Source organism: Microtus oregoni, unplaced genomic scaffold (assembly GCF_018167655.1).
Source record: "Microtus oregoni isolate MIOR12 unplaced genomic scaffold, Mior012 000025F_ref0000491, whole genome shotgun sequence".
NCBI classification, from domain to species: domain Eukaryota; kingdom Metazoa; phylum Chordata; class Mammalia; order Rodentia; family Cricetidae; genus Microtus; species Microtus oregoni.
This window is the reverse complement of record NW_024543084.1, coordinates 23,157,390-23,171,091: the sequence shown is the minus strand read 5'-3', so window position 1 is coordinate 23,171,091 and position 13,702 is coordinate 23,157,390. Positions and strand designations below refer to the sequence as shown.

Genomic DNA, 13,702 nt, shown 5'->3' with positions numbered 1-13,702 from the left:
AAGCATATTTAACAAGTGGTGCTGGCATAACTGGATATCAACATGTAGAAGAATGAAAATAGACCCATATCTATCTCCATGCACAAAACTCAAGTCCAAATGGATCAAAGACCTCAACATAAAGCCAACCACAATGAACCTTATAGAAGAGAAAGTGGAAAGTACACTTGAACGCATTGGCACCGGGAACCACTTCCTAAATATAACCCCAGCAGCACAGACACTGAGAGAAATAATTAATAAATGGGACATCCTGAAACTGAAAAGCTTCTGTAAAGCAAGGGACTCAGTCAACAAGACAAAAACGACAGCCCACAGAATGGGAAAAGATCTTCACTAACCCCACATCAGACAGAGGTCTGATCTCCAAAATATACAAAGAAATCAAGAAATTGGACACCAAAAGATCACATAATCCAATAAAAAAAATGGAGTACAGACTTAAACAGAGAACTCTCAACAGAGGAATCTAAAATGGCTGAAAAACACTTAAGGAAATATTCAACATCCTTAGACATTAGAGAAATGCAAATCAAAACAACTCTGAGATTCCATCTTACACCTGTAAGAATGGCCAAGATCAAAAACACTGATGACAACTTATGCTGGAGAGATTGTAAGGAAAAGGGAACACTTCTGCATTGCTGGTGGGAGTGCAAGCTGGTACAACCCCTTTGGATGTCAGTGTGGCGATTTCTCAGAAAGTTAGGAGACAACCTTCCTCAAGACCCAGTAATACCACTTTTGGGTATATATCCAAAGGATGCTCAATCGTGCCACAAGGACATGTGGCCAACTATGTTCACAGCAGCTTTGTTTGTCATAGCCAGAACCTGGAAAACAACCTAAATGCCCCTCGATCGAAGAATGGATAAGAAAAATGTGATATTTACACAATGGAGTACTACACAGCAGAAAAACATAACGACGGCTTGAATTTTGCAGAAAAATGGATGGAGCTAGAAAACATTATTTTGAGTGAGGTAACCCAGACACAGAAAGACAATTATCACATGTACTCACTCATAGGTGGTTTTTAAACATAACGCAAAGAAAGCCAGCCTACAAACCATAATCCCAGAGAACTTAGACAACAATGAGGACACTCAGAGAGACTTAAATAGATCTAATCTACATGGGAAGTAGAAAGTAGGAAAAGACAAATCTCTTGAATAAACTGGGAGCATGGGGACCTTGGGGGAGGATTAAAAGGGGGAGGGAGAGACAAGGAGGGGAGCAGAGAAAAATGTAGAGCTCAATAAATATAAATAAAAAGAAAAAGGGAGCCGGGCGATGGTGGCGCACGCCTTTAATCCCAGCACTCGGGAGGCAGAGGTAGGCGGATCTCTGTGAGTTCGAGACCAGCCTGGTCTACAGAGCTAGTTCCAGGACAGGCTCCAAAGCCACAGAGAAACCCTGTCTCGAAAAACCAAAAAAAAAAAAAAAAAAAAAAAAAGAAAAAGGGAAAAATAGACAATTACATCTGCTTTGTTAAATCCACTTTTAATTTTCAACCATTATTTTGACTTTTCAGTAACATTCAATATAGATGATTTTAGTCTTTAAGCACTTTATTTTGGTTTACAGAACATTCCATCTTCTTAGTTTTCTTCCTTCTAGTATCCCTTGATAGCAATTTTTAACTCCCACCTTGATCTATTAGCATTAAAGAGTCTATCGTCTAAACTCATTAAAGATGATCTCATCCAGTCTCATTGATATCCAAAACATTCATATTATAATAATCCCTAAAGTTATAGGTCATGCACCCCATGCTGAATTCAAAACTCACTGGGCACTCAATACCAGCTTAACATAACCAAACTGAACTCGAGCTTCTTACCCAAACGTGATCTATTCCAAAAGTTGAAGCAACTCTCTTTGCAGGTACTTAAGCAAAAACTTCAAGAATTGCAGTTGTTTCTTCTGCTCTGCCTCTCAAACTCCCAATCTAGCAAATATTTTGTGCCTTACCCCCAAATGTATCCAAACTTGATATCAACACCACTTTTGCTAACTGCCTCAATTGCTTAACTCTTCACTATTTCCTTTTGTCCTTCTAAACAGTCTCAATACAACAGTCAAAGTGACCCTTTAATGTTAGTCAAATTATGTCACTACTCTGTTCAAAACCACTCCCCAACTTTACTTAGAGCAAAAGCCCACGTCTTTAAACGGTCTGAAAGTCGGTGTATCACTTTGTCTCACTATAGTTATCTTAACTTTTCTTGTAATACTCTCCTCACTCACACTATTCCAAGCACACTCTCCTCTTGCCACAGGGACAATACACTGGATGGCTGTTCCCGCTGCCAAGAAAATACTTTTCCAGGATCTATCTCAGTATCTATCTCACCTCTTTTTACCACAATTAAATTTCAAGAGCTATATTCTAAAAAAGGACTTCACCAGACAGTCTTAAAACTTGTAATCTGTCTTTATCCTCTCTCTCTGACATTTTAACTTGTGTATTCTCTTTTTATACCAATTACCACTTATATTCTAAAACCTAATTCATCATACTGTTTATTATAGTTTCTATTTACTGAACAAGTACTACATATAGCTTCAGGTTGTATTTTCCTGTTTACCAAAGTATTTCAAGCACCCTAAGTTCACTCTTTATTAATAGGAACAAAGCCGGGCAGTGGTGGCACACGCCTTTAATCCCAGCACTCGGGAGGCAGAGGCAGGCGGATCTCTGTGAGTTCGAGACCAGCCTGGTCTACAAGAGCTAGTTCCAGGACAGGCTACAAAACCACAGAGAAACCCTGTCTCGAAAAAAAAAAAAAAAAAACCCTGTCTCGAAAAACAAAAAAAATCACGTTTATTAATTGGAACAAAATAAATATTTAATTCATTTAATAACCATTATATTTGTAAGAAATAGCCAGCTAATCACTGGAAAAGCAATGATAAACTACAACTCTGCTTTTGTCAAAGCAATTAAAATAATTTATTATACTTATATACCCATCTAATAGACTGTGGATTCCATTACAGGCAGTGACTCTAGCTAATGTTAAGAGCTCAATACTTAACACTTGACAAAATCTTACACACTAATAAAAATGAATCTTACAAACTTAACTTACCTTTACCTCCACTTAGTGGTTTTAAGTAGAGTGCCAAATTTTCAACACATTTTTTTGCCACTTCATAGTGTTTATTCTCACCTAGATTACTTAATTTTATTGATTGATGATCTGGCACCTAAAAAATAAAAAAAAATTGTAGCGATGCATTCATTCAGGTCATGCAACTTCTCTTTATCTGTCTTGGAGAGTATAACATTATTATACAGATACTACATCGAAGCCATTTAAGTGAACTTAAAATGAAGCTGGAAAGTTAACAGTAGTCTATCAATGTTAATCTTCAATCATACATACCATTTAGTACTAACTTCTACATGAGTCTACTTATTAAATTTATATATTAGGACCTATACCCCCTTGACAGAATGTAAGTACCAGAAATGTAGTAACTCAATGATCAGAATTCCCAACTAGTCCATGTGAGGCCCTTGGTTTAATCCCCAGCACCAGAAGAAAAAAAAAAAAAGTGGGTAAACTTCATATCAATTTCCATTTCTGTAAAACGATGACGATATGTTTCATAATGTTATTATGAAAGTTTAATTCAGTAAAATACTGACATTTATAGAATATTTCTCATGTGTTTACACTATGGATCTATCAATAATCAAAAGAAAAAATGTCTGCCTCAAAGAGTCTATGTTACAGAGGTTAAGAGGCAGCCAATAAATAAATAAATATATACACAAATACTATGTTAGAAGGTGATCTATGAAACTACACTGCAAGTACAAATAGAAGAAGAACTATGGAGAGAGCTGGAGAGGTGGCTCGGTGGTTAAGAGCCCTTGCTCCTGTTCTAGATGACCCAGGTTCAGTTCCTAGCACCCATGTTGGGCAATTCGTAACAGCCTGTAACTCCAGTTTCAGGGATCTAACACCTTCTTTGGATCATTTGCATGCATGTGTGACATAAATAAAGGTAAGTATTTGGGGTTGTGACATCCCTACATATAGATATATACCCAGACAGACACATTTACACAATTAAATATAATAAAAATAAACTTTAGAAAATAAAGAACTGGAAAAGCATGGCAATTTACTAACTTCCTGTAGAAGTGTAAACATCTGAAGATATTTCAAAGTAGAGAGAGGGGAATTACTGTAGATAAAGATATTTTAAAAATCCCTACGCATGAATATATATATATATATATATATATATATATATATATATATATATGAGAACTCTAGCACAGCTAGAGATAAGGAAGGGATGAACCTGGAAAAATGTATGTCACAATGCACAGGTGCACAGACTGTTTTAAGCACTACAATAATACATTTATTCAGAAGGAATGCTAAGACTACCTGAGCTAGAGCAATCTGACAGTAGGTAGTATTATTGTAAAAAGCAAGTATTTTACTGGCTCTTAAAGTGCCACTGTTGTCAAGAGAGAGCATTATTCTATGATATATTGGGAAAAACATGCTATGCTGCCAATTAAACCATGACACTATTAATTAAGGAATCACCGCCAAGATTAATTTTAAAACAGTGAAAATAAGACTTTGAGCATTAAAAGAACAGCATCAAAAAGAAATGAATATAGTGAATTATTAAATTTCCTGAATAAGCCAGGAAGCTTTTCATGAAACTGTAAACTCCATGCTTTAGTTAGTTTTGGGTTTGTTGTTTTGTAGATGCTATTTCACTTGGCTTTTTAGAGATAGTTTCCCTATTTGGGCCACACTGACACTGAACTCTTATCTTCCTTCCTGTAGCACTGCCACTAGTCTCTTGCTTAATATGTAGTGTGCCATGCGTGGAATTACATCTTCTCTTCTGTAAGTAGGGGTAATATGTACCTAAACAGCTAAGAATTAGAAATAACATTCAGAACATTTATTCTCATACATACAATTTAACAGACCCTAATGAAATAAAAGTTATTTATCAAAAATAGATTTTTTTTTTTTTTAAGACAGGGTTTCTCTGTAGCTTTGGAGCCTATACTGGAACTAGCTCTTATAGATCAGGGTGGCCTTGAACTCACAGAGATCCTTGCCTCAGCCTCCCGAATGCTGGGACTAAAGGCGTGCACCACCACTGCCTGGCAAATAAAGGTTCTCGCTATCATTCAGTGAAATTATATGTGAAAAAATCACATATACAGCAGAATAAGATGCTGCACAGAAATTGTTACTGATACAATTTATTTTCTCATTTACATATCCAACTGACAGTAACATCCTAAACCAATTGAAGTTATAAAAGACACCAACCAAGTCTCTACCTTAGGGCTATTTAAACCTTTGATTATATTTTTCACATGACTTAATGAATAAATACTGATATACTCATATACAAACTGTTGCTCAACAATCAAAGCACTTACATACATAAATTTTGGCCTTGGTATTGAGAAAACAAAGATATAATTGTAATGTGATTCATTATTTTGTATAAGAATTTATAGCATTAAAACAACTCACAAAAAGTAAATACACTGATATATTCTAGGTTTCTACTACCATTCAACATACACTGTACTGGCTAATAAACTAATTTTGACAACTGACTATACTAAATCAGTAAAAATACTGGACACTTACCTGGGCTCCAACTAACTGAAGAAGTGCAAAGTTGACAGGGAGCACATCAATGTCTGTGTTTATGGCAGTTTGGTCAAAAGGACACGCTTTTCGGTGAAGTTTATTCAAGCAGGTCTTGCAAACTGTATGCGAACAACCTAAACTGATGGGTTTGTGCACATTCTCATCAAATTCATTATAGCAGATTGGACAGGACAGAAACTCTGTCCATTGAGCTGCCTGCACAGGCATTGTGGAAGCTGATGCTCGAGTTAGCAATCTAGCATATCATTATTTTGCTGTGTAGTGTTTTATAAGCTGCAAATGGATAAAAGTAAGAATTAATGATATATTTATTAGTCACTCAGTTAACTATTAAAATCAACTACCAACAGTGCAGAACCTGAAACATTTCTGAATATAGGGTTTAGATGTCTGTACAACAATAAACAACAAAACTATATGTTGAATTAATTTTGAAAATTTACCCAGAAACAATCTGTTAATATTATTCCTTTCAACTAAACTCTGGCCGGGCGGTGGTGGCACACGCCTTTAATCCCAGCACTTGGGAGGCAGAGGCAGGCAGATCTTTGTGAGTTCGAGACCAGCCTGGTCTACAAGAGCTAGTTCCAGGACAGGCTCCAAAACCACAGAGAAACCCTGTCTCGAAAAACCAAAAAAAAAAAAAAAAAAAAAATCAACTAAACTCTGATTGCTTATGTAATAATAAACAAAATTGTTTATTTCCTTAGTGACCAAAAACATATTTTCACATTATAATTTTTATTACATTTAATGTTTTTATTCTGAACAAATGTGTGTTTATGTGGATGTATGCAGGCCCATGCATGCCATGGCATGCTAGTCAGTTTTCTTCTTCTACCATGTGCAATCTGAGGATAGAGCACAGGTCATCCACTGGGTTTGGCGATAAACATCTTTACTATCTCACTTGCCTTCCACATTCTGTCTTAACAAGAACTCCTAGACTTAAAGTTTCAAGTGTTTTCCTTGGATAACCACTACCTAAAAATATACTGATATGGCTTACTAGCTAGTAAGCTTCAGAAACTATTGGCCAAAATAACACTATAGGGATAGGGATGTAGCTCAGTCATACAGTGTCTGCTCAACAGGCTGGAAGCCCCGATTTAATTCCTAGCACTACAACCACCACAACAAACAACACTATCCACTTCAGTGTGAAAATGTCACCTTGGCACCTGAAGGAAGAAGTTTATGATTAGGGTGTGCCTCAGAAGCTAAGTGAGTTACTGAAAATCTACAGCCAAGACTGTGATGACAGAGGTGTCTGTTGCCTATAAATAAAAGAATGATGCTAAACTAAAGAAAATATTGTCTAGGACATTAATATGGCTCAGCAGGTAAAATCACTTGCTGTTAAGCTTGACAACCCATGTTCAAGCTCTAGGACCAAACTGTGGAAGGAGAGAAACAATTTTCACAAGTTTTCTATGAACATGAGCGTTACATGCAACTCACCCCTGACAAAGTAAAATGCAAAAATCCCCCAAACCAAAAAATTATCTACAATTTTTTTGTCACAGTTCATTATAATACTTTTGACAAAAGTAAGTGTGTATCTGCATCCAATTCTTGCCAAACCCAATAGAGCTGGCTTAGAAAAAGAAAACATTATTCTTTTCAAATAATTCTAAGCAGAAAAAAAAGCAAAATATAAAATTTCTATCTTTGCATTGATTATAGTAGGCACACAGAAAAATAACTATAATAATCTTATGTATTTTCTTGTTTAATAGTTGCATAGCATTTAGTATAACTCATAAAATTTCAATATTTTCCAATTTAAAACTATGCCAGGTGGTGGGTGGCACACGCCTTTAATTCCACCACTTGAAAGGCAGAGGCAGGAGATCTCTGAGACCAGTCTGCTCTACAGTCTGATATACAGAGCAAGTTCCAGGACTGTTACACACAGAAACTTTGTCTTCGAAAAACAAAAACAAAAAACTTATGTAAGTCTGACAAAGGCCATCAGACAAACAACAAATCTAGGTATCTAGAAACTGAACAGCCAATACCTTATTTCATACAAATGTTTACCTACTAAATAAGTAAGACATACAGAATACTCGTTGCTTGAAAGAGTAATCAGCATCAGGCGAGAGGAACATGTAACAATGAGCACTACCCCAGCCCAGCACCCCAAGAGACAAACAAACAAACACTCTAGTGGCTCTTACTGCAATATTAAAAAAAAAAAACCCCTAAAATTACTTGGTAAACATAAATTACAGGTCTTACTATATTAAAAAAATCCCATACAATGAACAAATTTTCACAAACAGCTCTAATGCAGAAAAGTATTACATATTAATATCAACAATATATTTTCTTCTAAGCAACTCAAAAATTTCAAGTTATTATTTTTATACTTTATCCTCAAATTTCCAAACTGATCAGAGCTACCAATCTAAAACTATCTAGTCTGCTTCCAACTTTAGAGATCGGCAATAAGCAGGTGAGCAAATCCTCCCTGAAACTAACATATTAGATGTTTTGTTTTCTGGCTGCAGAATTATAAATCCAGGCAAAAAGATGAATTTCATTGTAAATCTACAAGTGGAGCTTTGAATTAGTAACACAAAGTGATTTTTTTTTCAGACAGATACTAATTCTACTGAGTTAGGCTGCTGGACAACAAAAGACTAAGAACTAAGTCTCCTTAGTTTCCCAAGACCATTAGGACAGTACTCCACATCCATCTGACAGTCCTGTAATCATATATGCATACACACACACACACACACACACACACACACACCAGAGATTCTAATACTGTCGACAAGTTTAGTTCATATTTAGAAACTACACAAATGCCTTTAAAATGTATAGAAAAGAGCTAAATCAAATTTTGACAATAACTATTGAGTTTTTCCCTTGCTGTTTGCCAAACTCTAATAGTAAATTTATGAACTAAACTTTCCTTATAGGATATGATTTGATTTCTAAGAATGTTTTCCTTCAGTATTGTAATCAATAAATTCTAGGTACACAAATTAGAAATTAAGATTTTATCTAAAATACAGAAACTTGCATAGCCCATTAAAATATTTAATTAGTGACAAAATTGGAATTTCAATTCTCAATTAAAGAGAGTTTTTCTTCTTCTGGTTTTTCAAGACAGGGTTTCTCTGTATAGACCTCAAATTCATAGAGATCTGCCTGCCTCTGCCTTCCGAGTTCTGGCATTAAAGATGTGCCATCATGCCAGGCAAAAAGAGCTTCTTAAACTTATGTACAAAATACTTTAACAACTACCCAAAATAACAGATATCCTATTATTTTTATATTTTTCAGAGAAGTATATAAATTAACAATGAAGAGATAGGCATATTAATTTATAAAACTTTTAAGCTTATAGTGATGCATTTTAACAATGACTTGATGCAGTGAGTACCTTAATTGCTGTTAACATTTATAGTGACTAGACGCACTTACTCCTAAATATACTTCACAAATTGATAGAAAACAGATTAAAAAGACCAAAAGTCTAGATACCTACAGAGATTGAGAAAATGTACTTATTTTTGCATTAACTAATTTTAGTAACTAGTTTTAAAAATTGAAAAAGTGTTAAGTTAAAGCACAAAAAGAAAAAGGCTAAAATAGAGGCTGAACCTGAAACAGTCTCAGATCCTTGTGAACACAAGCTTTTTATGATATACAAGAGTAACAGACTTGCCAGGCGGTGTTGGCACACACCTTTAATCCCAGCATTCGGGAGACAGAGGCAGGCATATCTCTGAGTTCGAGACCAGCCTGGTCTACAAGAGCTAGTTCCAGGACAGGCTCCAAAAGCTACAGAGAAACCCTGCCTCCAAAAACCAAAACCAAAACTAAAACCAAAAAAAAAAGAAGTAACAGACTTGTCTTATAGCTGTAAATTACAAACTTCTTTACCAAAAAACAAAAACAAAACAAAACAGCATACCAGCTAAACACTTTCATTTTCTGTTATTTATATTACACAATCAGATCAGGACACAACACAGAGTAGAGAGTGTATAGGCCTTTTTCACTGCATTATGTTAACACATAGTACTTTATAATTCTGTTTATAAAAATAAACACTTAGAAGTCAGTTCTGTTACTTTAAAAAATTAACTATATTTGAGTACTATAAGCTACTGCAATGAACTACACCAGTACTTTCCTATATAGAACATATCAAACTAATTAGCTTTGATCAGGGATGTGGCTCAGTGGTGGAACACTTGCCTAATGTTTGTGAAGCTTTAAATTCAATCCCCGGTACTGCAAAACAAAACAAAACAAAACGCAGCTTTAGATTTAAAATCATACTGTGAGCATCAGAAGTACAATGTAAGACTCAACCTAAGAAACAAGCAAACACTAATGGAAATAACCTGTAAATTCTATGGCTCAGCACTCAAGGACAACAGAGTTTGGAGAAAAGAGAAGCTGTATCACAATGTCAAAAACTACTATTTTGTTTAAAGCTATGAGATGGATGAGATCAATTTTAATCCTCAAATTAGGCTTGAACCAAGTATTTTAAAATGAGAGAACTTTCAATGCACTCTAATAGGAAAAAAAAAACCTTCCAATTTAAACTAACGAAGTTCTACTTATTTTTTTTTTTTAATTTTCGAGACAGGGTTTTTCCATAGCTTTTTTTTTTTTTTTTGGTTCCTGTCCTGGAATTAGCTCTTTTAGACCAGGCTGGCCTCGAACTCACAGAGATCCGCCTGCCTCTGCTTCCCGAGTGCTGGGATTAAAGGCGTGCACCACTATGGCCTGGTGAAGTTCTATTTCTTTAGTGATAGCTAGATTTGAAAAAATACTTTGTGATGAAACTTAATTATGTGTTCTGACACTAGATAACCTTATCTTTCTTATTACTAGAATCCTTAGCCCTCGAATTATTTTGACGCTAAAAGGATACCATCATAAGATTTTGGTTCTTCATGTATTTATTTATTGTATCTCTGCAGTGCAGTTGACCCTTATAAGTACTAAGGAAGTTCAGGGCAAGAGTATAGCCAAGTTCAAGGCTAGCTTAGGCTACACAGTGAGTTCCAGGCCAGCCTGGGTTAGAATGAGAGCCTAACAAAAAACAAAAAAAACTTTAACAATTTCTGATTGTCAAATTTTTAAAAAGGCCAGCACTTGGGAGGCAAAGGCAGGTGGATCTCTGAGTTCGAGGCCAGTCTGGTCTATAAGAGCTAGTTCTAGGACAGGCGCCAAAGCTCACAGAGAAACCCTGTCTCAAAAAACAAAACAAAACAAAAAATATGAAAAAAGGAAAAAGAATATAGATGAATCAATTTTAGTGATACTTTTTATATAATTAAGTAAAATATCATTTTAACCTGCAATTATATAAAAACTTAAAATATTAAAATGTTTTAGAATTTTCAATTAAGTCTTTGAAATGTGGTATATATTTTGCACTTAACACATTTCAAGACCTTAGTTGTTACATGTGGCTGCTATCAGGTAGAAAAGGTAAATCTAGACTACAAATGATTATAAGGTAATACTCAAAATATAATTTTTATTAAGAATTTGAGTTAAAAGTCACATTTAAGGTTCTAATGGAATTAGAAAACTCAATCACAAAGATAAAATCGACAACACTCATGTGAGTAGATGCAATTCATTTTTAATTTCCAATTAGCTTTATTTTCTGCAGACTTCCTTTTTCCAACACTAGGAAGTGAAACTTCAACCAAGTCCAACCAAAAATAATAAAGTACTTATTACAACTTTGTTACCAGCAGTCATGGTGGTGTACTCCCTTAGTACCAGCGCAAATGAGGCAGAGGCAGAATCATCACTCACTGTGAGTTCAAAACCAGACTGATCTACATAGTGAGTTTCAGGACAGTCAGGACTATGAAGAGGGGATCTTGTCTCCAAAACAAAACAAATTAATAAACAAAACAACCCTGTTACAAATTTATAGCATTCTTAACCATCACACACAATGTTCTAGTTTTAATATAAAATCCTGAGTGTAGGGGAAAATGCTTTTGCCAACTAGAAGGAAGCAAATTACAAACACAAAAAGTGAATTAACAAAAACATGGATATTAAGTCTTCCTGCATATCACACTAACACAACAGTAACAGATCATGAGTAATTCAAAGGCTTCTCTAATTAACTAGACTGCAAATAGATTCTCAAAGAATAAAAGTCTGTTCGAATTATGGTATCAGCCTTTTCTAAACAAGACCGGGAAATAAATTTAACATTTTGTTCTAGCAGTTTTCCAAACTCTGAAATTTGGGGAAACAAGAATCTTCGAATCAACAATAAAGTGTGTGTGTGTGGGGGGGGGATGCCTTTAATAGGATGTGTTTAATGGCTTCTATTTTTTCAAGAATTGACTGTGTTAGTAAGCAACTTAAGATACTGATGCTGAAGTCAGAACAGTGATGTAGGTTTTTGTTTTGTTTGGTCGTTTTTTAAAACCAGAATAAAGGTGGAAATGGGGGAATCTACAAAGCATTCTGGACCCACAAACTAAAACATTTGTTTCTTTCCTTCCGGGTCACATTATATCACTTTAGTGTGTCCTTATTAGTTTTCTCAGGTAAACTAAAAGCTTTTATTGGAGTGTGACTAATAAAAAATGATAATAAGATTACTTATACACTTTATTTGGGATACAAAGTCACTAATCAAGGTAAGAAGAAATCACTAAAAAGGGTTCTAGGTAAGAGGGCAGTAGGATTAAAAAGAACTGAGATAGAGCTTAAACAAAAATATAAACAGGTTGAGAATCACTGAATTTGACTACTGTATGTCTGTGATTACTTGTGACTATTTTGGTGTGAAGGCTGTGTCTGCCAGTATCTTAAAACTCTTAGTGATTTCAAAGATGGAAATGACAGCTACCCTTATCTTCTTTCTTCTTGAAGGCTAAGGACAGAGAAAAGTCCAGTTTTCTTTGAGAAACAATGATGCTTCCTACCATTCTCCTAAGATGGTGGAAGAATCTCCTCAAGAGGCTTCCCCAAGGAAAATAAGACGAAAGAGGGAAAGAAAGCCATAACAGACTTCCCGGTCTGTGTTTCATGCCATTGCTCCTAGTCACATCCCCTGCGCACCCTCTCTGGTCTAACCATCTCCCTACAGGGAGGTTAAGTCTTCCCTGGGCATTGTTTGGCCAGGGTCCCTATTAACGCCAGGCATATCGCCTCCACCATTCGTGCGCTGGGGTCTCGGTAAGCCCTGAGGCTGAAAGAGGACGTTATCAGGGCTTCGGAAAACCCTCTTCCTAACTGGGGTAGGCAAAGAAGGAAGCCGGCCTCTGCTCGGGTGGGCTTCTCAGTGGTCAGGGGGCATCCCTTCAGCTAGGGACGGTGGCCATTTGAGCGTCTCGCTTCTCATCAAAAAGCCCTACCGGAGCGAGGGGCTCTTCGGGGTCCGGGGTTCGCCGAGGGTCGGGTGCGGCCCGCGATTCCCAACCCTCGGGGCACCGGCGGTCACCATGCACAGGCCGCCGGGCAGAGACAGCTCCCCGCCCCACCTCTGGGGACCGGACAGCGGGGCCGGGGCCCAGCCGCACCGCGCCCGCCCCCGCCCTACCTGAGGGGCCCGGGCGGGATCGCTAAGGGCCGCTCCCGGGGACCCCGCGACGGCGCGGCTTGGCGACGGAGGCGCCTCGTCTCGCCGGGGCAGAGCTCGGCGGCGGTTTCAGGGCCTCAAACTCCATCGGGAGCTACAGGGACAGCCCCGTTGGCGGCGGCGAAGGCCGCGACGGGGCCTCCTCCTCCCTCCCTCCGCCTCCTCCTCCTCCTTCTCCTCCTCCTCACCACGGAGGCGGACCTGGAGGGATCCCTACTTAGCTCTCGCGAGAAGATACTGTTCACTTCCCGCGAGATTACGCAAGCCCGGGAGTTGGGGTGGAAGGGAAGCGTAGTAGCCCTCACCACTTAACTGCGCATTAGTTTCCCTCTGAAGAGCTAAACCGTGGTCACATGACAAGGGAGCCCTGGAGTACTGTGGGAGATGCTGTGAGGAGTAGGCGAGCCAAAGAGACTTATGG

At 37.3% G+C, this 13,702-nt stretch overlaps 1 protein-coding gene across 3 annotated transcripts in view; it reads right to left on the bottom strand.

The window, feature by feature from the left end:
* Positions 1–13,438, bottom strand: part of Rc3h2 (ring finger and CCCH-type domains 2) — a 54,829-nt gene extending 41,391 nt beyond the window's left edge. For 2 of the 3 annotated variants that reach the window (XM_041674214.1, XM_041674216.1), the window contains exons 1-4: positions 13,243–13,438; positions 9,903–9,938; positions 5,658–5,954; positions 3,096–3,213 (exon numbers count right to left, since the gene is read on the bottom strand). In XM_041674214.1, coding sequence (XP_041530148.1) covers positions 3,096–3,213; positions 5,658–5,888 — 349 coding nt within the window. In that variant the 5' untranslated portion in view covers positions 5,889–5,954; positions 9,903–9,938; positions 13,243–13,438. The remainder of the gene's footprint in view (positions 1–3,095; positions 3,214–5,657; positions 5,955–9,902; positions 9,939–13,242) is intronic. The other variant, XM_041674215.1, reaches the window with a different exon arrangement.
* Between the last annotated feature and the right edge of the window lie 264 nt (positions 13,439–13,702).